The sequence below is a fragment of the Camelus ferus genome, chromosome 7 (genome assembly GCF_009834535.1).
Source record: "Camelus ferus isolate YT-003-E chromosome 7, BCGSAC_Cfer_1.0, whole genome shotgun sequence".
In the NCBI taxonomy this organism is placed as follows: Eukaryota; Metazoa; Chordata; class Mammalia; order Artiodactyla; family Camelidae; genus Camelus; species Camelus ferus.
In genome coordinates, this window is record NC_045702.1 from 68,851,997 (window position 1) to 68,879,461 (window position 27,465).

At 33.4% G+C, this 27,465-nt stretch overlaps 1 protein-coding gene across 5 annotated transcripts in view; it reads left to right on the top strand.

Annotated features, from left to right (window-relative positions):
* The window catches only part of SEMA3A (semaphorin 3A), a 434,105-nt gene that overhangs the window by 381,390 nt on the left and 25,250 nt on the right, over positions 1-27,465 (top strand). For all 5 annotated transcript variants that reach the window (XM_032484103.1, XM_032484104.1, XM_032484102.1 and 2 more), the window contains 6 exons: positions 7,909-8,051; positions 9,844-9,958; positions 10,052-10,121; positions 12,442-12,586; positions 15,710-15,929; positions 19,503-19,594. In XM_032484103.1, the coding sequence (XP_032339994.1) occupies positions 7,909-8,051; positions 9,844-9,958; positions 10,052-10,121; positions 12,442-12,586; positions 15,710-15,929; positions 19,503-19,594 (785 nt within the window). The remainder of the gene's footprint in view (positions 1-7,908; positions 8,052-9,843; positions 9,959-10,051; positions 10,122-12,441; positions 12,587-15,709; positions 15,930-19,502; positions 19,595-27,465) is intronic.

The window sequence follows — 27,465 nt, forward strand, 5'->3', positions numbered from 1 at the left end:
GTTATTTTAATCCTGTTGGCAGAATTTAATTTTGAAAAATTGCAAGCAGATAATCAGTTTTATAGCATTAATTGTCTGACACAAAAAGGTGTGATCAAAAAAGAAAATCTTCTTTCAGGTTAAAAGAACATTTATAACATTTCAGAAGAACATTCTGAAAACCCACTATTGTGTAATAAGTCGTAGAAATAGTTGCAATTTAAAGAAGCATGTCTGTGCATTTCTTTAACCAGGAACCTAAATGCTGTTGAGCCTGTGATTAGTTCAACTCATCCCCAAAACTTCAACAATGTCAAAAAGCAAGAAAATATGATTCTTTGAAAAACCTGCACATTTTAGTTTAGCATATTCATTCATTTATTAATTAATTAATTCACTCATTTAGGAGTGATGATCTGTTTCAGAAATTATGCTTAGATTGGAAGAAATAGAAAAAAATTAGCAAGATCTGCTTACAAGAAGAGAGGGGAAAGAAAACATATTATTATATAGAGTTTTATGGAGGAATTGAGGAATACATACCAAGTGCCAGAGAATGGTTTGTGTGTTAAAATGCGGTAGACAGTATAAGATGCTTTGGAGAAGGTGAGGCCAGAGGCAGGCAGGGGAAGCAAGTTGGATGTGACTGCTGGGAGACAGGAGATAAGGGCTACATTAGGGTAGCTGCAGTGAGACAAATTTATGCTTAGGGAAGTTCTTTAGCATAAATAAAAGCTGAAGGCAGAAGAGGGAAAAAATATAGGACAAATGCCTGTCAGAACAACTATGAAAATGAGGATAAGAGAAAAAGAATTAAATGATATAGATGTAGAAGCAAACTTTTCTTCGTGTTATGGGAACGAAGTGCATATGAAAACAGTAAATATGATGTTTTCTAGAAGGATGTGCAGGTTCAGTAAAGGATTAAAGAAGGGAAACTGTGGTCAGTTCTACTGAAAGGTAAGTTGAGGTTAGTTCATCGATGACATGTAGCACCCTTAAGTTTATTTTCTATATTAGAGACACTGTGAGTAATGAAACTGACAAGGTTTTCCACTTTGCTCTTGTGCTAGAAAGTTCTGAGCCCATCCTAAGCATACGTATTGATGAATATAGTGGCTCAGAGTAACATCAGCCCTATTGCCCTTTCTGCTTACCAAATCTTAATTTATGCTACTTTGTCATATCCTATGACACTTGAAATCTGTTTTGGAAACGATATGATATAAATGCATTTATCCTTATTTCTATAGTGCTGTTAAGATGGATGGCTTAGAAGAAATAGATAATACATGTAGAAGGCCAGTTAGATGATTCCAAAAATACAACTATAAACTGAAAAGAACCTGTATTGTGCTGACAAACTTAAGACTATAAAGCAGGTGAAAAGAAGTGAAAATTATACCAGGAATAAGTTTGATAATAAACTTAGATTGCAAAAGAGAAGTCCTGCAGGGAATGGAGGCAATTTAAGGTAAAATAACATTTTATATCTAGGTGTCGATCTTGACATTAACCAAAATGGAAAGGTAAGAGCAGAAGCAGCTTATAAAGAAAAGTTGACAAGTTTCTTGCTAGGCATGATGAATTAAAATTGCTGTGAGATATCGAAGTAGAAAATTTTAGCCAAAGTTTTGAAATGCAGAATTGGATCTGAAAAGAAAAGAAAGGCTGACATAGTTTGGTGATACATGAAGCTATAAAAGTGATTAAATTCCCAAAGAAGAAACTTTAAAAATGTAAGAAAATTAAGAATATTAAAATAGTGAGAGAAATACTAGGCGATGACTTCATTTATAGGAGTGGAAAGAAATAAAAGATGCCCCAGAAGAAATGTAAGGAATATTTAATATTTGGGGATTTAGGAAAAAGAAAAAGAGAGTCCTAAAAGAAGTTGTGGTGGTTAGATAATTAACAATTCAAATGCAGAGTCACAAAAGCCACAAGCCAAGAAGCAATAAAAATTTTAGGGAAGCTGTGAGTATTTTGTTGTGTCAGTGGCTGAAGGCAACCAAAGGAAGTTGAGTATCAAATTCTATTTGTTGATTTGGTGGTTCCTGTTGTTTATCAATAGAAATGACCTATGGTGAAAGATGCCAAAGTCTAGATAGCGAAGGGTTGAGAAGGAAGTGGTAACTGGAGCAGGGAGTATGTATGAGTATTCTCTCAAGAAGTTCTGTAGCTTAATGTGCAAGAAACCACAACGATTCTACAGGGTAGTGTCGGGTTGGTTGGTTTGGTTTTTTTTGTTTGCTGTGAAAGCAAACAAAAGATTTTTGTTTGTTTCTTTTGCTGGATAAAAAGACTTCTAAAAGGTTGAAAATCCAATAAAGAGGAGCCTTCCTCCCTTCATTTTGCAACTCTCCAGCTAGATTTCTTCCTACTTCTCATCACTTGTCTCAGTGCTCCAGATTCTATGCTCTTTTCTCTTTTTACTCTATACCCTCCTAATTATCCCACTGACTTTAATTTCAAACAACTTCAACTCTAGGCCTCATTTGTCTTCTGAGCTCTCATATTCTCTGGTCTATGGGACAACTTCACAAGCATCTCCCTCTAAAGATGCACTAAACTGAGCTAGTCTTCCTTCCTCATTCTCATACCTATTCTTCCTCAAGTGTTCCATATCAGTAAATGATTCCTATCCAATCAGTTGTTTAAATCAGTTATTTATTTAATTTTTCCATGATTTTCTTACTACTTCTCACATTCCGTTATCTTACCAATGAACATAATCCACTGATTCTACTTTCACATAATCTCTGCACATCTCCTTCTCTATCATGCAAGTCCAGATCACCATCATTTCTTACCAACCTTCAGAGTAGTCTTCTTGCCTTCATTCTTACCTCAGTATATTTTTTTCCACAGCAGCCAGAGTGATCTTCTTAAAATAGAAACCTGATAGTGTCGTTACTACGCTTGAAACACTTCAATGGTTTCCCTTTTAGCCAGTAGGGCAATAAACTCCTAAACAATAAAATTCCTTCTTATTCTGGTCTCTGCTTGACTTTTTATCATCATCTCTAACCACATCTCTCTTCATTGACTACTGTCTGTTGCATAACGTTCTGTGACCTTGCACCTGTGTTCCTTCTACCTGGGAAACTACTGGTTATTCTTTAGGTCTTGAATTATATGTCCTATTTTTTGAGAAAAGCTTTTGCTAATTCTTTCACATCAAGATCAGTTGTCCCGTCTATTTCTCACTACATTCTTGCCAAACTCTTATTTTTGCTCATTATATGTAGTTTAATAATTGCTCTGCTTAATTGTTGGTATTCTCTCACAGACAATAATCACCCTGCAGACAGAAAACATTTCATCATAATATCCCCTAATCTTCTACAATTCAAAGCATAGAGGGGAGGATATAGCTCAGTGGTAGGAGTGCATGCTTAGCATGCTCAAGGTTCTGAGTTCAATCCCCAGTACCTCCATTAAAAATAAATAAATAAATAAATAAATCTAATTACACCCAAAGCATAGAGCAAATGCTTAGGAAATATTAGATAAATGAAAATGTAAATGGCGTGTGTGCATGAAGAATAGATATTCTTTATTGGAGCAACAGTCTGTAGATTATTGGGTTGGCAGCAAATAGAGGCCTTAGATGAGGAAGAGAACTCATTCTTCCACAGAAAGGAAGAAAAGAAAAATTGGAGGCTGAAGGAAGGAAGAGAAGGGAATTCTTACCAAATCACCCTGGTCTCATCAGTATAGCAAATACAATGCCAATCTTTGGAGAGGGTGAAGTGAGAGATGGTACGTTGGTTAATGTTAAGATACTTAGAATGATTTTAAACAGTTGCTGATAGTAAATCTAAAATGTGCCGCTAAAATAAATAAAATAATTCCTTAGCAACTCTAGGGTTCTTGTTTAGCTTGAATTTATAGCACATCCATTTACTGCGATTGTATGATTTTCTTCATCCTTGCTTAGGTCTAGGGACAAAGGGAAAAAAGATCTGGAGACTTGTGGGCAGGTATGTGGAGGTTGAGGAGGCCAAGAGGTTCTAGGATAATAGGGAAGCAAATCAGCATGACTGATTAGAATGTGTGGATTAGATAAAGAGGGAGATTCCCCAGTGAGTAAAGGAATAGACTGAGAGGGTAAGAGAGAGGAGCAAGGTAGGGGAAGGCAAAAGGGGGGCACTGAGAAGTAGAAAATGTATAGTGAGCAGAGGTTTTGGTGAAAAGAAAGATTTTCCAAATTTGAAATATTAGAAGAAGAATGGCTTCTTCTAAATATTTGGATGAGATAAACTAGAGACTTATTTTATTTTAAAATTGGAGTGACTGTTTTTTCAAGTATAAGATATAACCTAAATTTCTTGAAGACAAGTTACATTAAAGTGACGTCATTTTTCTTTGATATTCCCTTTTTCTGTTTTAATAAATTGAGTTTTATTTTCTATGCATAATGGTATTTTTGATCTATATCTGAAGCTATGTCAAACTGTTAATTCACCTACCAAATCCTCTATGCCAGTAGCATCAGACACTGAAGGAGAGACTAGGATTGAAGACCCTTCCAGTAACCAAAGTATGTCATAACTTGCTTGAATGATTTCCCACCAGAGCCCACATTTGTAAGACAATAATTATCCCCACATATTTTAGAGAGGGAGGTATGATGCTTGATAATGCCTTCTCTCATGCCCAAACACCAATGTAAGGAAATATCTAAGTGTAAAATATTGTTTGATTTGTTGCCATTTGTGTGTTTCTAACACCACTTTGCTAGATCGTAGCTTTCTGAGAACAAGGGATATGTACCATTCATTTTGTTTTTAACATTATAGCTTGCATGTATTTATGATCAAATAAAAGGTAGTTGTATTTGATTACTTGAAATTCTTTAAGTCATTCAGGTGTTTATATGAGCAACTACACTAATATGGGAGGTCATATTAAACTAACTTCTCCATTTCTTCAGTGTTAAAGCAGAAAAATGTGTGATTTTTCATTTTAATTCTGCAGCTGGATTATAATGAGATCTTATAATGAGAACTTCACATGTGATTGAGGCTTCTTTTCAATATCATCATCATAATAACATACAACATTTAACATTTTACAAAGTTGTTTCACAGGCACTATTTAAGTTTAAATTATTTGTTTTTGTATGAACTATTTATGACAGGGTGACTTGAACTTAATTTGAAATAAACTCAATTTGAATCTGAAATCTGAGAGGTAAGAGTCTTGTCACAAGGTCACAAATTTTGCAAGTGAATAAACTGAGTTCTCTAACACAAAGGTCTGTGACAGGTCTGCATGCACACATGCGTGCTGAATTTCTAGGAATCTATAACTTCATCAGTGGGGTAGTAATTATTTGGTTTGTAACATAATTCCTACTCTGTCACATTAATTATTCTACTCACCATTCTTCATGAGACAAACACATAAATACAAATATTTTATGTATATGAATAAGTAGAAATTTATTTATTTATTTCATTTTCTGTCAGTTTTTGTAGATAAAGTTTTATTCAAATATAGCCACACCCATTATTTTTTGCATCATCCATCCATGGTTGCTTTCATACTAAAAATGTCAGAGTTGAGTATTTGTGATAGAGGTTGTACAGTGCATAAAGCCTAAAATATTTATTATCTAGCATGAACTCTGTAGCTGTCTTTCAAATTTTGAAGGTCTGCTCTCACATTTTGCCTTTAGAAAATCTATTAATTTCTACAGCTGTGGTTTTATGTATCTTGTGACCCTGATCAGATATGTCTCTGGAAAGCATTCAGGATGATTTCTTGTATGTCCTGTATCTAGTTATTAAATAGAAAATATTTTGTTTGGTGAAAGCGTCAGTGACCATCTTTCACTCAGAAAGTAGATAAACATTTTTCATGGCTCAGATGCTTTTGTAAATTTATATTTTCATGGCTGTTTATAAAAGAAATATTAATTTAACTATGAGGGAGCATGTGTCTATGTTGTTACTGCTTTATTAGGCTGATTCGAGTCTTGGTTGAACTGTTTACTATGTCAAGGTTTTTTTTTTTTCTTTCTTTATTGAGTTATAGTCAGTTTACAATGTTGTGTGAATAAGTAGAAATTTATGGGAAAAAAACAAGCTTTGCAATAGTTAACTAATGTTAAAGCAGTGTATTCTTAAAAATTATGGTGCTAAGTGATTCCAGCTTTTAAGGTATCATTCTCCTAACCTTATTCCACTGGCACACTGAACTTTAAAGATGAATGGATAATATTTCATATGTTTCACATTACTTACATTGTCTGTATAATTTGCCTGAGAAAGATAGTGAAGTGTTGCACTGTGAAATACAGTAAGTGCATGGTCCCAGAGCAATGTTAACAGAAAGTTACAAGTGTAGAACACATGATAATGATGATTAGTCACAGGCGAAAAGATTAGGACTGACTAACATGGATAAAGCTAGTTTCAAGGATTCTCATCCCTTTCCTGGTCTCTTAAGTATGGTGCTGATCTAGGCGTATGTATTTTATTGTTAATTGGATAACATAATACACCATGGATGTAAAAAGTAAATTATTGTAAGAACTTAAATATCTGCAGTGTCCTAAGTACTCTGAGTGAGATACACTCAGCTTCTTAGTATACGCCATTGTTAAATCCATGAAGCTATTACATATTTTTAAATAGTTTATATGAGACCACAACCGTATCAGCCCAGGTATTTACAAAAGTATGTTTTGAAGTGGGACTCTAAACATCTCTGACACACCTTCTGCATAATCTAGGCAGTCTCATTTTTTCCCTTTTTTCTTTCCTTGTCTTCTGGCACCGATACTCGTTGAATGGCCACTCTGTTTTAAGTTCTAGGATCATAGCATCAAACAAAGCATGCCAAGTCCTTGTTCTCATGGAAGTTCTATTCACTGAGGTGAAGAGGGAGACTGACAATAAGCAAATGGAGTTTAAAGAGAGACAGAGAGATGATCATAGCAGGTGTTCATAATGTTAGGAAGAAAAACAATGCATGAAAAAAGAGTAACTAGGAATAAGGATTTCCGCACTGTAAATTAGGGTAGTCAACAAAGATCCCTTTGATAATGTGATATTTTGAACAAAGACCTGAGTAAAAGTAAGAATCCAGTTCTTAGAATATATGAGGACAGAGAGTTACACAGTGAGGAAACATCTGAGTCAGGACTGAGAGTGCTTGACCTGTTTGAGAACCAGGAAGGGGGATGGTACGTCTGGTGAGGAGTAAGTTAGGGAAGGAAGTGTAGGCAGAAGAAAAGGCATGTGAGGTAGCAGAGAACAGATCATAAATGGCTTCTGGTCACTGGAAGGATTTTGCATTTTAGTATAAGTGATTTGGAAAGATAGAGGAAGGTGTTGCAGGGGAGTGACATATTGGAGGTACACACTGGCTGGTGTGTAGAGACAGGGCTCAAGAGTAACTTCATGGTTTGGGGGTTGAGTACCTACCTAGTCAATGTTCCATTTAATGAGCTGGGGTACAACTGAAAGGATTTGTTTGATTTTATATGAATCTCGTCTCTCCCCTCCCATCCAGTTTTTGTTGGAAAGTGGAATGAACCAGTTGGTAGCTTGACTCAGATTATTTTATGCTTGAAAGCATAACAATGGTGGAGGTAGTAACACTTGATAGCACTTAACAGTTTGCAACATATTTTCATATCCAACAATGCATTTATTCTGTGTGGTCACACTGAGGGTTTCTGCACCACCACCTAGCTTTATGGGAAAAATTGTATTTTTGAGATACAAGGTGATTTGGAACATACTTTAAAATGCATAAAACCCAGTTCACATCTACTGAAAGAAAGCAAACTAAGGAAAGATTAGTTCTTGAAATATGTCAAATAAGAGTTAGGAGAAAATTGAAAATGGACTTTAATGAATGATCTTATTTACCAACTGTGAATTAATATATGTACTGTAATTTGTCTCTCAGATCCAAGGTTCATTAGTGCCCACCTCATCCCAGAGAGTGACAACCCTGAAGATGACAAAGTATACTTTTTCTTCCGTGAAAATGCGATAGATGGAGAACACACTGGAAAAGCCACTCATGCTAGAATAGGTCAGATATGCAAGGTGAGGTGAAGAAAAAAATATGAGGGAGGGCATCATTGTCCAATCACAGGTTTTTTTCCCCTTCTCCACCTATATAGAAATATAATGAAAAATTATGACTAAAAAATTGGATCACTATAGATATTTAAATGGCAAAAATTATTGAAAACATAGTTGCTATGAAAAGAATTTCATAGTCAAACATGCAGGTAGAGATTATGAGGGATTATTTCACAATTACATTAAGTAATATCTGTTTGAAATTCTAGAGAAATACATTTTTTTCACATTACCTGGGAAAATGTAATTCTTTGTAGTCTCAGACCTACTACAGTTTCCTACAATGTATAGTTGAGAACTGCACAGTTTCCTGAAATATGTAAGTTTTGAATGAATATTTTTGGTTGGAATAACTAAAGTATGAATATAAAAGAGAAAAGCATTAAAGCATGTTTTTATAAATTGATTATAGCATCCTATTTGCATGTACATGCACAACACACATAATTTTGAAGCTCTGAAATTTATCTGAGGTAATTTGTTTACTGTGTGGCAATAACGTAACATGCATTATAATGTTAGATATATAGAATAAACAATTGGTCAGTAATACTTATGTATTAATTAGTATCAGTGTGAAGATATGACAATAGTACTATTTTTACCCTCTAGCAGTATAGTGCAGTATATGTGCAATGTGAATAAAGTTAACTGTTATTATATATTAAAGTACCTTTAGCTCAAGAAATAAAGCCAGATCCAATTATTGTCTTAAAATTATTTCTTAAAAAAAATCATGAACTGCTAAAAATTCCTACTTGGGGGGAGGGGGTAACCCTCTTTCCTACCCAATTATAATCTAATTATTTATCTGTAGTATATTAAATTAATGAAAAATTTAAAGTTTTAATAATCTGGAAGCATACAAATGATATGTAAAATACATGAGAGTATTTTCTCCACAAAATATAGATCATATTTAAAAGCACTGCTTACAAAGATTAAAGAAAATCTTTATACTACATAAAATCATATAAACAGAATATAAATCAGTATTATATTTTTGAGGAAACAGTTACTTCCCTTTAAAATATGCACATAAATATTATTTAGAAAGACTAAAAGTTACCAGTAAATACATACCATCATAATAGAATTTATTGCTACATTGGGTTAAAATTAAATTTCATTGTCAGTGAGGAGATACTTTTTCAAAATGTTTACTCTAGAATGAGTTTTCTTTATTAAGGCTTATGCAGATATTATTTCAAAATACTATTTTTGAAGTCAGAATTGCTTCAACTGTTTGAGTTTGTAAAAATATTTGATGCTAGCATGCTTTTATTTTGGGTTTATTTTCAGTATGGGTTATAAGGCATGCAGTTATTCTTTTAGTCAATAAACACTCATTAAGTGCCTACTATGTGCCAATGTGCTTACCTCTGGGAACCAGCAAACTTGGTGAGTAAGATATTAAGAAACACATGTGTAAAGGGGAGAAACTTAAAGCAAGCACAAGACTCAGGAATAGTATTTTTCATTGCAAAGTGGTAACAGAATGGAAAAAGTACAGTGACTTTTTAATGCTGAGGTATTTATTAAGTCAGTCCTTGAAAAAGGTTTAAGTAAATAGATTTGACCAACAATATAATAAGAAGACACAGTTACTTGTATCTAGTCATTTAAAATGTGTTATTTTTCAGTTTGAAAAGTGAGGAATTATATTTTGTATCTGTTTCAAGATATGAAAAGATAAGTATTTGAAATTACCATTTGCGTGCAGAATTTCTAAAACAGTGTTCTCTCCTTTCAGAATGACTTCGGGGGCCACAGAAGTCTGGTGAATAAATGGACAACATTCCTCAAAGCTCGTCTGATTTGCTCAGTGCCAGGTCCAAATGGCATTGATACTCATTTTGATGAATTGCGTAAGTAGCTGGTGATGTTGTACAGAGAATATTTGTTTAGACTTTGCCGTAACCTTCAAAAATACACCTTTCCCCGATTTTGTTTTCAAACAGAGGATGTATTCCTAATGAATTCTAAAGATCCTAAAAATCCAGTTGTGTACGGAGTGTTTACAACTTCCAGGTAAACAATGCTTTTACTCTCTTATTATCATAGAAAATCCATGGCCTTTAGATGCTTTCCAGGCATCTATAATTTGTGAAAATGTATTTTTGAAAGGACATTGTTGGCTTAATCTTTGAGCTGTTGTGCATTCTTGGATAGCTGACATAAGTTATGACCTAAATTGTGTTTTTTAATAGATTTTAGCAAAGAATATCATTACTATAAATTTAATGATGAAAAATGTATGCCATGTCCTATGTATAGCTTTGACTACAAAAATTTGAGTGAAGTGTAAATATTATAAAAAATGGAAATCTGAGCATTGTTTAAAGTTTTTAGTAATATAAACTAAGGTTGAAAATCTTTTTCCTTCCTGTCTCCTTTCTCTTCTTCTCTGTCCCTACCCTCCTCCTCCCCCACTCTCTCTCCCTCCCTTGCCTTCTCCTCTCTCCTTTCCTCATTCCCCATCTCCCCCAATGCTGACAATCAAGCAGTAATTATCTCCTATTACATTCAGTATAAAGTTTACATTACCTGGGTTACTAAAAGAACCATATATTTACATACATATAAATAGAGATGTGCATTTGGATATGAATAAAATGTTTAAAAGAAAAATAATTTAAAAATCAGAAGTCAGGAAAAGTGCTACAAGGCACTGTGATAGCATAAAGAGAAAGATTAACTGCAGTGTCCAACACTGATTTATTCTGTATTTAGTCATTACAAATTGATTGGACGTTTTTACTTAATTTTTTAAAGAACAAGTAAAAATAAAGAAACCCATATTACTAAAACCATGTGCAGTTTTCCATACCTAAGTATTTCTCCCATTTGGTATAAAAACAGAATGACAGTGAAAGTAAAGAATGGAGGGGGTGCTCAAATTAAACAAACATTAATCCATTTCTTTTGCTTCCTCATTGCTTAGTACAGCAGTTTTGTCTAGAGCATGCATTAGAATCACTTAGCATATTAAAATACAGATGTAGGCCCCGCCTCCAGGGTCTTTCATTCAGTAGGAATGGGACAGAGCCTAAGAATTTGCATTTCTAACAAATTCCCCAGTGATGCCCACACTGTTGGTCTAGGAACCACATCTGAGAATCACTGGCTTAATGGGTAAAATAATTACACTTCTCTACTTCAGTGAGACTGATGCCTGGATGTGTTAGCCTTAACAGATGTAAATCCTGAGCATGTCTTTCAATGATGATGAATTCCATCAATAAATAAGTAAAATGTATAACAATAGAAAAGGAACAAATAAACATTACATATATCAAGTATGTATTAATTTGCTATTTATTCCATTATGAATATATTGTTGTTAAATTCTTTTTAAGTACCTACTAAGATTTAGTGGGTGTCAAATACCATGCAGTGTGTAATTAATGTTATAGAAAAGAAGCCAGGCGTGGTTCCTTCCCTCATGAAGCTCGCACCCTACCAGACATTGTCTACATGCAGCAACTTTCGATAATGAACTCTTATGAACACGTTTTTCATTTGATCCAATTTATATGTAGCTTTCTGTGGGAGAGAGTGATTAAAACATAAGCATTCCATATTTTAAATATGCACAACTGTTATATAAAATGAAAAATCATGGTAGCTCTTGGCAAACTTCCAATTTGCTTCAATTACCTGATTTTTTTTTTTTTGTCCAGCAAAATGATCAGGATAATTGCTGTAATACTCCACTTTTGGTAGCTTGTAATAGCTACTAACTTAAAACGATTTTCTGTGTTGGCAAAAGATGATATTAATTGCCTTCACACAAATCAAATTCTGTTACTTGATCAAATACTTTTGTTGGTTTGGGAGTTAAAAATAATATAACTCATTGACTATTCATTTCCTCACCAGTTTCAGTTTATAAAATGAGTTCTTAAACATTCTTGCTTGTTTCAACATTTCCTGGTTTCAGTAATGATGCTTGAGGCTTAATATAATACCAAAGTTTATATTTTTATTTCTATTTGATACCAGAATTAAGCATTACTTTTTAGAAGATCATGTATATGTTTTCCTATCAATATGTGCAATATGAATGTATATATTTATATCACATTTTGTCCATTTATGATATGAATATATGTATATTCTTTGAGTACTAAAGTGGTTTCGGCCCTGCCTTCTATTTTTGAGCAATCATAATTTGGTCTGTTGTGTATTATTAAAAAATACATACATGTGATTTAAAAAACCCAAACACTTCTTGAGAATTTATGTTCAAGTTTTGATAATTGATACCTGAAATTTAAGAACTCAGTATCAACAGCTCTCTTGCCATTGTATAAAGATGAAAGTCTGTTTTTGTTCTTTCTCTTTTTAGTAACATCTTCAAGGGGTCAGCTGTGTGCATGTATAGCATGAGTGATGTGAGAAGAGTGTTCCTTGGTCCATATGCTCACAGGGATGGTCCCAACTACCAGTGGGTGCCTTATCAAGGAAGAGTCCCCTACCCACGACCAGGAACTGTAAGTAGCCTAGGCATTTAAAATATGAAATGAATAAATTTATGCTGAAGGTTAATAAAAAGCAGATAATGTAAATACAGATAATGTAAAAGATAACATTAAATACAGATAATGTAGAAGATTTCAAGACTATAAATGAAAGTAAGTCAAGGATTTTCTGTGATACCATGAAATTCTACATATAAAAACATCCTTTTTACAGATATCAATGTTTGAGTTCAGTGCTTGCCAGTAGTTAATACCCATAATTTATGAGAAATAGAAACAGAGCAGGTAGCCTTATTTATTTTCTTTTCTGAAAGGATTATAATGAACATGGCTTTCATGGAGAGTTGAAATAATTCAAATATTCTGTTTATGGTGAAGGCTCAAGAATTGTACATTAAATAGGAGGAAGAAAATTTAAATCAATATTATCTTCTTATGAGAATGGGATGCATCCCTCAAATGGATAAAGAAGATACACAAAAACAAACAAACAAACACCTCATTGGGCAAGGCCCTATTCTATCTACTCTCACTGACCTTTCTCTTTCCCTCCAGTAATCCTGGGCACACTCAGGGTTAAAAAAAAAAAAATGGTCAGAGCTCAAAATAAAACCAACTTTAAGTTTGCAATTTAAATTAGTGAGAAAAAAAGAAAAAAGAAAAGACTGATATAGTAGAAAGTGAGTGAAATCAATATGATGTCAGAGGTTATAGACTATGGGGATAGAACCATCCAGTGCAACATTTTCTAACCCTAAGAATCTTTAAGGAAATAATTTCATACGATGAAAAACTTGTTCTGTAAGTTTCACCATTATTTTAATTTCACATCAGTTTTATTGTTAAATTCACGTAAATGATGCTTTATGTAATTTTATAGACATAGGATGCTTTTCATCTTGTTTGTTTTTTGGATTGGTAAACTTATTTATGAGCATTTCATAAATATTACTTCTAGCTGATGGGTCTTCTAAATAAAAACTTAAATAGGCTTCCAGAAGAATAAACAAACAAGATGGAATAACCATTGATTATAAGAAGACAAATGGGTTTGTAAAAATTCACAGGATATTTACTCCATTTCTTAATAGTAAACTGTTTTTACTTTTTTAGTGGACAGCTTTATATCCCTGTGGTTGTTTTTATCTCTATGATGAATTAATGCCAGTGTATTCTAAATATAAACTGATTCTAGGCTCACTTCAGCAAACTTGGTGGAATCCCTTCAATGTGCTAGATTTGGAACTACAGAGCTTTTGATCTGAAGATGTGTACAATGTATTTGGTATTAATAATAGCAGTTAAAAAGTATTGTGTATGAGGTCCTGTTTCAACAGATCTGTATATATATCTAAATAAAATATTCATTAGCCCAATTATTGTTCCCATTTCACAAATGAGGGCTTTGAGACAAAGAAAGGAGCCAGGATACAGTCTGGGCAGTTTAGTTCTAGAGGCTGAATTCTCACCCATTGTTCACAGAGAATTTTTATAACATGGGAAATTAAGTCAGCAACACGTACCAAGAAATAGAGGCAGAAGGCAGAAAGTGCTGACTAAACTAGGAATCAGGGAAGGGAGGGCTACCACGAGGAGATAACACCTAACTCCATGAATAAAATTCACTTGGATGAGTTCGTTAATCCCAAAAGGGGGCAGCTGACAATGTCATTGCATAAACACTAGTGGAGAAAAATATATTTAGTGACCTTCAGTGTGTCAGAAGAATAGCATTTTCTTTGTTTTTAGAGAAAAACCCACAGCTTAAGTAGTAGAAATAAAAATCAAAGGACAGCAAGGCAGGAAGATGAGACAGATACTAAGATAAAAATCTTATATAAATAAATCTCTTACTTTAATTTTCAATCACACATTTCTAAATTTTTGCAAGTTTTTTTAAATGGTGATAGAAAAGAAACGGGAATTAATGTTATAAAATATGTTTTATTGTTTCTCATAGGAATTTATATAGATATTTCTGTAACATTAAATAAGTAATTTTATAATGTACCTAAACAAAAATTAATTCCCTAAATCCCTTAACTGTTATATTACTGTATATTGTGTGTGTATCTGCATACAATATACATATACGTACATATTCATAAATAGAGAGATACTCTTCCCATTTCAAAACAGGTTTATTTATTTCATTTCTCATAAATTATTAATGATCTAGATCAAGGTAATGGCAAAGACAATTGATTTCTCCTTGTAACCTTCTTGTAAGATCAAGAGCCACTCAATTACATTTCAGCTCTCAAACTCCTACATTAAATGACAGAAATTACTCAAGTGTAAGACAAAAGGCAAGAGACTGGAGGTATTGTACTTGGAATTCTTATAACACATAATTAAATACAGTGAAAAGAGACAGAGTGAAAGCTGAGTTTTCTTGTTTTTGTTTGATTGCCTTAAGTGGAGTATTTAAATCTGGAGGTGACAGTACACTGCATCCTGTCTGGCTCTCTGTGGCCTTTATCTGTTCTGCTCAGTCCATTCTGATTGGTCAGTTTCTGTGCCATGCAAGTTGTTAAACATTTTGAGTAACACCTCTCCTTATCCTTAAAATTACTATAATTATTAAAGAAATAATGTTTTCAGTACTTTTTGTGGTGCTTTTTCAGGGTTATGTTAGAAATAAAGCAATAAAGAATAGTTTATATTGTCTTTTAGTTTGAAGAGAACATTTATATTTTAGCATGATGCCATAGGGAAAAATGAAATGTATCCAAGAAAATTAGTGAGTTTCTCTAATATAATGATTAAGTGCATTTAGTTATAATATTCCATTCATTTTTTCAAATACTTAATCTATAACATAAAATATATGGCATTGCCACTAATAGAGACATCAGGCTCCTCCTGTGTGCTGAATTTATTAGATGAATTAGAAGTTTTCGGTAAGAAATGACGACATCCCATTGAGACTTAAGATATGTTGAGAAAATATGTATTATATGTTACATCTAATAATTTAAGTAGCATTATTTAATTTTTTAGTTTATAAGTTACTTTACTTTGAAAAAATAATTACAGGTTTAGATTCCTAGACCATTGAAGTCATATATTATAATATAAATTATAATCTCATTATATTTTATTCAAAAGATATTCTCCTCTTTATCTTAATAGTGTCCCAGTAAAACATTTGGTGGATTTGACTCTACAAAAGACCTCCCTGATGATGTTATAACATTTGCAAGAAGCCATCCAGCTATGTACAATCCAGTGTTTCCTATTAATAACCGGCCGATAATGATCAAAACAGATGTCAATTATCAGTTTACACAAATTGTTGTAGATCGAGTGGATGCAGAAGATGGACAGTATGATGTCATGTTTATTGGAACAGGTGAATGTTTTAACTTCAACTCTAAATGTTCTTCCAGAACATTGTGTCTAACTGATTAAGTACACTAAGAACTGAAGGAAGTTTTTATAGTCACTATCAAGGTATAGTTAACCTCTAATAAATGACAAAAAAACCTCAACAGTCTAACATCCCAGTGTATTATCTTTTTAGGCAAGTTGACATATATTAATTTAAATAAATTTTCTTTTCAATGAAAAATTGATAAATGTAATAAGGTAAAGCTAATGATTAGGTGAACAATTGATGACTATAATTGAATCATAACCCTTTTCTGGTCAGTGGCTTTTTAGGACAAAGATGTATTGCTCAAAACATGCCTAAAATTCACAAGACATTCAATAAAGGTTCAAGAATATATTGATGCAAAATTATCTGAACTTTAAAATTATCATAAGGTGAAAATTTTCCAGAAAATAAATTTTGGCAACAAATTTGTTTAGTGGTTTTACCATACAATGAGAAACAAAACAAAGCAAAACAAAACTTCATTAGAAAAGGAGCAAAGTGGACCTAAGAAATGGTCAGATCCATTTCTACAGAAATTTAACAACATATTTTTACCAATTCCATGATGATAAATAAACTTTTTGTAGGTATATTTTCCGAATGCATTCTGTTGCTATTATGACATATTATTTTGTTTTTCCCCTAGTCTATTTAATAGTACTGTTTTGAAAGTACCAGTTACAAATCTGAAACTTGCTACTTAGGGTCAGATTCCAAGGTAATAAATTCCTAGTCTCCATTAACGTTGTTAACTGACATAAATCAATGGGAAACAGAGTGAGTGCTCCGCTGAAACCTTGTATAATAACATTTATTTTCCCTTGGTGAGAAACAGAAAAAATTGAATTAACTACAGGGGAATGGCAACTGTGCAGTAAGTGCTTTAAAGACTTAAAGTTTTATAACAAAATTGTAAAATACTTATGTTATCAGGTGTAACAGTGTCAGGTTCTGAGCAATACATTACAGTCTACTTTTATGAGTGAGAAAGTTTCTCTATCAAATAAAAGAATCCCAGTGAGATTCAGAGTTCAGTAAAAGTCACTGAATTGTAAGTATCAACTTCTGGTTATAAATAAGTTGAGAAATTATAAGATGATGGGATTTCTGTTCAGTAAATATTAGTTTATCGTTTAATGCCAAATGGTAATGAGATCTCTCTACAGAGTAATTAAGCATGTTCGAAAATGTCACGCTTACCTTTTCCTTCACCTCTGGCCTACACATGCTGATAAGTCACCCACTCATTGCCAGTACAACAAAAGGTTGCTTCCACCTATTTGACCAAAGCAACCTAATCATGAGTTTTCACTTCTTCTTGGACACAAGCTGTCTTAAAAGAAATCAATTTCATGAGTATGTTGAATGTCTGATGATTGGATGGCTGTCGGTCAGCCCAGAGCAGGGTCATCTGTCAACAAAGTAAATTGATTACAGTAATTTTATCTTTTAACTAAGTTACACATCATAGTATATTGATCCTAGTTGAGTAATCTGATTCAAGTTGTGTGAAATTGTTTGAAATAGTACTCAGTAAAACTTGATCTGAAACACAGATAAAGTTATATTTGGATACTGGAGACTGATCAGAGGCACTCAGTGGATTAACCTAATTTACCTTTAATCTTTGGCGTTATGAGTAGTCTAAGGTCCTGTAAACACAGAAGGATCTTGTTAAAAGAGGGCTTTTTTCCTTTAACTTTACAAGGGATACACTAGCAACCTTTCTTGATCTCACGTAGCACATCATATTGATTTCCTGAAAATGGTTATCTATGTGTATAAATACATTGAATTATTTTCTGAAAACTTACTCTTATTGGCAAAATTTTCTTCTCCAATAATTAGTCTGTTAAATTTGATTAAAATGAGCCAATTGAAATTAAAAATAATGGATCAGCTGATCAAAATTGGAATGTTGAAGACTCAAATTTTTGAATTTAAAATCCCTGTTCTTTATTGTAGTAAAAATAGGAGTGAATCTGTAAATACTTGAAAATTATTTGCTTCTTAATCCAACTTAGTGTGAAAATGGTAGCTGTTACCATTAAAACAATTTGTCTCTTTTAATAATGAAAATTAGGGTAAACAATGCTTGCAATCTCTATAAAATATATTGTTTAACAGGTTTTGTTATGCTTCTGAATTGTAAATTTCTTTAGTACTCTAAAATTAATTAACCAATATATTAATTAGACCAATTTGTTAATCAAAATTGATTAGCCAGTTATTGAAAAACTACTGTAATTATAATCCAAGGTGTTTATTTTAAGAAATCAGATTATTGTCATTCATCACTTAATGGTCAATGAGCTGTCTTTAGGGGCCTTTAAGTACCAGAGTCTTCCACATGGGAGGAAAATGATCAGCCAGGCTCTGAAGCTCTAACTGCTTTTATTGCTTGACAACATTCTTTGCATTTTGCAAGTATTTTAAGTCTTCATAGTAGTTCCTGATTTCATAACAAAAACAGGAAAGCCTGTCATGTCAAACGAGTATTTTTTCTTTTTTTCTTTTTCATTGAATGAAAGATTCTTTAAATTCTACAGTGCTTTACAATTTTCAAAAGTTTCACACAAATCATTTAATATAATCCCATAATAACCCCTTTTTCCCCACCCCTAAATTGCCCCTCCCTCTTTCCCTCTCCCCACTGGTGACTACCCATTTGTTCTCTGTATCTGTGAGTCTGGTTCTTTTTTTTTGTTGTTATATTCACTGATTTGTTGTATTTTTTAGATTCCACATATAAGTGATATGATCATACAGTATTTGTCTTTCCCTGACATATTTCACTTGTGTAATGCCTTCCATGTCCCTCCATGCTGCTGCAAATGGCAAAATTTCATTCTTTTTATGGGTGAATAATATTCCATTGTGTACATACACCACATCTTCTTTATCCATTCATCTGTTGATGAACATTTAAGTTGCTTCTATACCTTGTCAATTGTAATTAATGCCACTATGAAAATTGAGGTGCATATATCTTTTTGAATTAGTATTTTTGGGGTTTTTTGGATATATATACCCAGGAGTGGAGTTGTGAGGTCATATGGTAGTTCTATTTTAGTTTTTTGAGAAACCTCCATACCAAAAAAATTGATATTATTTTTAGTTTTCCTTTGTTTTTTGTTCAGAAACACCTGATAATTGAGATTAAAAATAATTAATCTAACCTAGTGGTTATTATATGTATTTTTAAATTATATCAGTTTAGGATAAAATCATTTTGAAAGCTTCATATATTTCTAAAAATTCAATTATTTTTATTCCATGGGTTTATTTATAGTTTATCTAGTTTCATGAAGTTAACTTTATATTATTTATATATTATATTTATAAATAACTTTATATTACTTATATATTTACATATTACTAATATATGCTCCAACAAAAATAAATAATGCTCTAACAGTAAAGAAGTAAATTAAAAAGAAGATTGAAATCAAAATGTTTTTTCTGGTCAAATACTGATTCCATTCATTAACACTAAAGTCTATTCAGATCTATTTCAATTGTGGTTTTCTCCACTTTCTTTCAAAGATGTTGGGACTGTTCTTAAAGTAGTCTCAATTCCTAAGGAGACTTGGCATGATTTAGAAGAAGTTCTGCTGGAAGAAATGACAGTTTTCCGGGTGAGTGCTGCTTAATTTCAAGTGTCAACAAGTTCACTTGTATGTCTTTCCCCCCCGGACAGCTGCACACTGAACTTGGTACGGACAAGTAGTCTAGCAGACCCTTCTAATTAGCTTGTCAATTAGAAACCCAGACACTAGTCAAAATAAACCTTGAAACTTTCAATGCTAGTTAAATCTAAAAATGTAAAGAAATATATTCTTGGCTCTTATTTTGTTTTCTCAATGATAAATTACATGATTTACATTTTATATTATTTGTGTAAGTTACCTCAGTGAACAAACTCAGTGTGCCCCCCCACCTCCCAAATCACCTCTTTCACATTTTATGGTATAACTGGGGTGATAGGTAACTTCCTTGAGTGTATAAAAGAAGTACATTCAGAATGACAAAGAAATGAAGACATTTTAACCATTTTTTGGTTTATTTGTGAATTGTTTTATCATATTTTCCTAAAAAATCATTTGTTAGCAAAAAAAATTTTTGAGGTTTTTTATATCACTGGTGGCAAATCTGTTATGAATCCTAGTCTGTACAATTAAGAAAAGTACAGATATTGTCCCTTTGTCCTGAATTGCTGATGGCCCAGGTAAATTTATATAAGATTGAGGGTAGAAGTAGGAGGATATAGGTTGAAGTGAGGGAGGGAAACTAAAATGCAGCATAAACCACAGTGTCTGTTGTTCCTTTTTGAAAGCTAGCTAAGAGGAAGAGCTTGAATTGAAGCACACCTTTATGTGAATTATTTAGGAAATAAAACAGAGAAACAGGTGCTATCAAAGGTGTTATTTCAATTTTGAGGTGAAAGAGGGGAGCAAAGAGGTGAGACATTTACAACTGCAAAGTAAACTGGAATTAGAAGAATTTTGTGGACAGGAGTGAGATAATATTGGATCTAATATTACAACTTAAAATTATCTCATTTAGTCTCCAGGCATCTCAGATGCTTTATCTATAAAATGAAGTGTGGATTAAATTTTTCAGTTGATTAAATATTTTCATTGTAAGCAAAGTCTTCCCAAGGCTTCTCTTTACCCATATTTCTAGACCAGTTAATTAACCCAACAGGGCTCTTGCTCACTATTCAGTAATTTTTTGAAGAGAAAATAAAGTACAATATGACAAGCTCCTAATATATATTGATTCAATTAATATTATGATTAGCTTTGAAACAGATAACTGGTAAATCATGACACGGATATCTTGTAATAAGTTAACAGTGTTCTAGTGGGAAGAGCTTAGGTTCTTCAGTCATAGCTACATGGCAGTTCTGCTTGGAACACTTACACATTCCCTCTGAGCTTCCCCATCAGTAAAACAGGAAAAATAATACCTACCTCACAAGGAAGCTAGAATTAGAGACACTATACGTAGAGCATCCAGAACAGTGCCAGTTACTGTGCTCAGAATCTTAGTGTTAATATAATTTTATTGTTTTAATTTGTCTGCACTCAACATAAGCTACATTTTCAGTAGTCTTCCCTAGTAATCCTTGGTTTAAGTCTTGAAATAATTTAGTCATCATAATTCTATGATTTTTAAAATCAGGCACTTGGACCTAATTTTGTCTGGTATAGAGTACTGACTAATCCCTGTCTTTCACCAACTCCCATTTCAGTATTTACACATTCCTACGTTAGCCTATAAATTCAAAAGTACAAGAATCCAAATGGACTGTGTTAGCAACATAGAATCCATCTAGATTTAACAAACTATGGGCACTGAGGGGCAGATATATAAATTGTTGACTTGTGTCCACTGTTGTGTCACCAGAGCCTAAAATGTGTTTTCAGCCAACATTTATTAAATGAATAAAGGAATCAGCATTTATGAAAAATGAAATATGAGAAACTAAAGAGTCTAAGGTCTTCCTTAGGGAGACCCTGCTTAAAGTGAGGTGCCAGAGTGTGAGGAAGATAAACTGGGAACAGCAGCAACTTATCCTGCTGATTACATCCCATATTACTTTCTAGTAGAAAAAGATTTTACCAGTTCTGTGTTTTTGGAAATCTATTTTGCCACCACCGTTGCCAGTGAAGTTACAGAAGATACTGAATATTATGTTAGCTTTAGAATTTCTTAATTATTTCCAGAATCATTTACTTTTAGGTTTGTCATGGCTCCTTTGCATATTCCCCTTCAGTTATTATATATTGTTATAACAAGTTTCACTTACTAATTCACTGTAAACACACACCTATCATGGTCTTGGCACAACACTTAAGTTCTGGTAATTCAGAGGTGAACAGTATAAACATGACCTTATTTAGCTTACAGACTCTTATACGTTACCCTCATAGTTTCTAGTACTCAATTTATTATCTACCAGTACAATTAAGTTTTACCTTGTAAAATTGTATCATCATATCATGCCATTTTAAAAATAAGGTCCTTTTTTCTATTAATCATTTATTTTCTGGAATTTTATGAACCAGAATATGTATAATTTTGCAGTAATACTGTATTCTAGCTAATTTTCATTCCCTACATCTCTGGCATTTTAAGTTTACACTTCATATCTTAACTATGTTTTTTAGTAAATTAATATAAATTTTAGTTTAAAAATAGTACTTTAAGCTGATCTATTAAGTGACTTTTAACAAAATCTTGAGAGGTTGGAAGCCAACAATCTTGTGAGCACAAATATTTAATATCTATTAGTTTTTTTTTTAATGTTTTCCAGTTTCTGGAGAAAAACTCAACCAGATTACACCTAGGATAACTACTGAATGGCATTTTATTTGGTTTTTAAGATATCATGAGAGGTTCTTTACCAGTTTTTAACAATTAGGTATGAGTAAGTAATACTGTGCTAGCTGCTGGCATGGAAATGATTGTTCATGAGCTTACAATTTTGTGGAAAGATTGTTTACAGTGGGGGACACATCTTCCACAGATAAAATGTTCCATTTCTCTCCCATATTCTCTGCTATGCATTATTGTCATTATTATTTCATTGGCACTCAAGTAGACAAAACATATTTGGGCAGAGTTTAGAGAAATATTTACTTTCAACATTCTATTCTATCAGGCAAAGTTCATACATATATTGTGGTCTAGCAATTGGAATATTTCACTGTCAAACTTTGTTTAATTTTGCAGAAAGAGGGAAAAAAACACAACACACTAAAGCAATTTCTATATACAGTGAAATAAGCAGAGAAATGTTACAGTTTCAGTATTTCTACTTAAATACTGAAGGCTTACTTGAGCCTTACAAGACATTCCATTTAACATAAAATTTAAAAGGGTTAACCTGAGTACTGTGGTAGTTTGACAAGGTAAATAGACAAGGAACAGATTTAGGGTCCTGGTGGTATCTGATACTCTTGGATTTTAAAAAGAAAGACATTTAATGTCAACCAACCAGTTAATTTTACCATAATATCATCTCCAGGAGACCATGTTCATTATGTGTCTTTGCTAGACTGAATAACCAAACCTCATACAAAATCCTGAATTAAAGCCAAGTACTATGTCCATTGCCATCTTGAGGTTGGTTTTAGGACAACACCCCTGGCTAATCGCAGAACATTCCAGTGGTTCCAGTTACATCTAAGATGCTTTTATTCTGGGTGAAATCAAACCCCAATCAGAGCATAGAAAGAAAAATATTCTTCAGTAATAAAAATTTCCATTTTAGAGTAAAATGTTAGTAGGTAATAAGAGGCGAAATAAAATTGGCATTGGTATAGGATTCTAGAAATGACTTTAAATAGACATTATATATTCAAAATGTATTAACGTACTAAGACACAAACCTGATTCCAAATATTACTTGTAATCCTAACTCTGTATTTGAATCATATTTACTACGTGATTCCATACAAGTTGGTTAAAGTCAGTTGAGCCTCAGCTTCTTCATTTCATAATTTTTTGAGGTTTTTTTTTTTCTTTACATTAAAATTACTAGTAAATTGTAGCTATTGTTAACTAGTTATAGAAATGAAAATCTCGTTTAAATGCTTGGAAATTCTACATCTCTACTGTTAAAAAATATTCAAGTGGTATGAAAACCAGGCATTATGCTGATTTTTACTTTGCTCAATGTAAGATTTTTTTCCAGCCCAAAGAGGGTTTTACTTTTGAGACAGTGAAGTGTTACATCAAGTTGCAATGCATTTAGTACAATGGATTTTATTTATAGTCCTATTGACTGCAAAGGATTGCAAGGCAGTTACATTGATAATACATGCATTTTAAACCCAATTTATGCAATATTCCATGAACAACTGAGCAAACAAATGAGAGTTTAATTTTCATTCAAATGAATGTAAAACATAATTGATGCTTTCCAAAACCTTATTCTATTAACTCACTCTAAAGGAGAGTCCATGTGCTTAGCCTCCAGGGAGCTCTGTCTGAGTCTCCTGGGATCAGCAGGTTGAATAGCCCCGCAAGTGCAAAAGTTTAATAAGGACTAGATTAAAATATCTGAAAAATACATACAGTAAATTAGAGTCATAGAAAATCTTGAAAAGATGCTAAGTTTTTAATTTCATTTTTACTTGAACTTCAGGTAAATTTGCAATTGAAACCAGTTTCATGAAAAACTGCTTATGGAGCTACATTTGTTTTAAGTGGAAGTCATAGTCACTACCAGCTATGGCTCAGAAAAAATTATAGCTTCTTTAAATGAGTGTCATCCTAATGTACTGTCAAATAAAATTGAACCACAGGCTGCAAGCAGATAGCACATCCTATTCCAAACTGTTATTAATTTTCTGGTCTGAAAAATAAAGTTTCTTTTAATGAAGGGATTCTAGGATCTTAATTTAAGAATGTTGAAATCATAATATGGCATAATGGAGTTTGATCTGTATGGGGGTTTGTTTTGTTTTACAATTTAAGTATGAAGTCATCATCTCCATCTACCTTATAGATATTTAAACTTTTGTGTTGCCAGTGAACATGAAATGTATGAAAATTCACCAGCTTCACTTTAGTGTAGTTTCACTGAAGTTTTTTTAAAGTACTGACACATAGCTAACTTTCATTTAAATTATACTAACTGCTAATTCTCTAAGAAGCAGTTTTCTTGCACCTTGGCTGTAAAATTTATTTCGTGAAAGACTGCATGAAGTTAGTTGCTTACATAACCACAGAACCATTTCTCCTATGAAACTGTTGGAATGGAAGAAGTTGCTGTGGAATATTTTCCTAACTCTTTTAAATTCTTTGTTTGGGCTCACTGATTCCAGTGTTCACAAACCTAAAAATGATAGCCAGTTTTGTCTTTTAAAACTGAAAATCTGTGATGAATTGGCCCCTTGAGTTTTGTGATTTGATGCTACTAAATTCCAAAGATTTTATTTCTGCATAGAGAAAATTGGTAGATATTCCTTTCAGCATGTTTTTATGAGTGATAATTCCTATAGAAAATTATTATTTTAACATCATTAAGCTATGAACATGGGAAACTCTAAAATTATTCCATTAAATTAATTTACATTCTAAATTATTTGTCTCATTTTTGTCTCAGGCAGGTTGTCTTAAATTTGTTAAGAAAATTCTGTGTTCAGCTTAGATATCAGAGTTTGAAGTGGAAATTTGCAATTCTGCAGCACGCAGTGGGTAATTAAAACCACAAAAGTGGATGAGCTCACCAGGAAAAAAAAATGTAGAATCCAGAGGAGAGTAAAAAAGAGTCAGCAAGGGAAAGCAAACATGTGAGGAATGGCTGGAGACACAGAAGATTATGAAAAAGAATAGTCAATAAAGAATTTCAAGGCACAATGAAATCTAATAGAGGAAGCAGTCAAGAAGCACTGAGTGGTCAGTAGTGCTATGTAAAGCAAGAAGTCTATAATAATAATATAGATTGACAGTGTCCATTCAGCAATGCAGTTCATCAGTGATTTTTGCTTCTGAGCACCAGAAGGCCACCTCTCTAGAATAAGGGCTAGACTCAGTGGGCTGAGGGATGAATGGCACTGAATGGGACATGAACAAATAAATACAGTGGGTATAGAATATTTAGATTATTTTCAAGGAAATTCCAGCTAAGCTTGAAGGATTAAGGAAAACTTTGTTTGTTTGTTTGTTTTTTTAAAGATGCTTGCCTTTGTCTCATATATAAATTCAGTGGATGGAACAGGGTATAATGGGGGAAGTAGAAAAGATAGGAGAGAAGGGGGAAAATTGATAGAGAATTTAGTCATTCATTAACAAATATTTATTGAGAACTTGTAAATATAGTTGACCTTTGAGCATCTCGGGGGTTAGGGGCAGCAATCCTCCGTGCCGGGGAAAATCTAAGTGTAACTTTTTAGTTGGCCCTGCGTATCTTTGGTTTTACATCCATGGATTCATCCAACTGCTGATGGTGTAGTACTATATTATTTACTATTAAAAAAATAGTGAAGTTCAGACCCATGTTGTTCTAGGATTAACTGTAGCAGAAACAATCCCAGTTGCTACGTATATGGCAGTAAATGAAACAGGCAAAAACCCCTGTCCTAAATTAATGTGGGGGGGAGGACCTGGGGGATGAGAGAAACAATTAAGGAAACATATGAGATGCCTCTGCCACTGTCCCCACATCCTATCGCGCACTCCTGCTCCCTGCCTTCAGATAAGAGCTTGCATACTTCAGACTCCGCCTTGAAATACAGGAGGAAAGTCACAAGACGCAAGCCAAACATCGTATATATATGTTATTATACATAAATGTCACATATAGCAAGAAAAGGATACGGGAGGGTGTGTGTGTGTTGTGTGTATGTATGTGCATGTGAGAGAGAGAGGAGAGATGTGAACACTCTGTGGGAAGTACATTTGTAAAGTGTTTTACATGTATCAATTCATTTAATATTCTCAACAGCCCTATGAGGAAGGTACCACTGTCCTCATTTTTCAGATGAGAAAATTGAATTACAGAGAGGCTTCGCACCTCACTCAGTGTCACGCTTCTGGACAGGTCTCAGTTACTACTATTTGAATCCATACAGTCTGTCTCCAGAGTTCACCTTTTTACACTTTCTTCAGGGCTTAGCTTCGGTCACCTACACAGAGAGGCCCTTTAACATTATTCTTCCCACCTAAGCCTTTCTCATCAGCTATCTCTGAAACCCCCAAGCCATCTCTTCTTCGTGCTGTGTTTGTCATTGATGAAAGATTAGATGGAGCCCAGTTCAGTGAAAGGGAGTCTAAGAGAATAAGTTAATGCATTCAGGTGAATGCATTTTTTTTTTTTTGAGGTCTGAGTTCATCAAAGAACAGCATTTATTTATGCAAACTACATGTGGTCATGATAGGTTTAGAAGAACACTATAATGAAGTGTATTGGTGATTATTACTTCTCTAGTTATGACTTCTCTAGACTAATCTGTTGATAGAAATTGAAGAGATTATGTTTTCTGGCAAGGCCTGAAACGTAGGCCTTTGAACTTTAAACAGTCATTTTAACAATGAAGTGATCTCATCTCATCTGAGCTCTCACAGTTCTTGACAGCTGGAAACCTGCCCAATACTCTCACCTCTCCTCTGTTACCAGGAGCAGGCCTGACATTCTCATCTAGGCCACAGTGTTCTCCAGTCGAACATACACATTTTCACAGAGCCCCGACATCAGGTGGAGCCACTCTCAGACCATGATGAATCAAGGAAAAAGCGAGACCATTCTGTACTCATGTCTAAACACAGACAAGAACATAAACTGTCCAGACCACAAAGATGACCAGCTATCTCCCTGTCCTTTCCAGATGAGTGATTGCAACTTCACCAGTCGCTGCTATAACCTCTCTCTGTTCTTCACTCCTTCTAAATAAGACTTATGAAGATACCTAATCGTAGAATTACCTCTGCTTTTTGACAGCCTCTAGTGCAAAGCAAACCTTCACTTCCTTGATCCCTCCCACAGATCACCTAC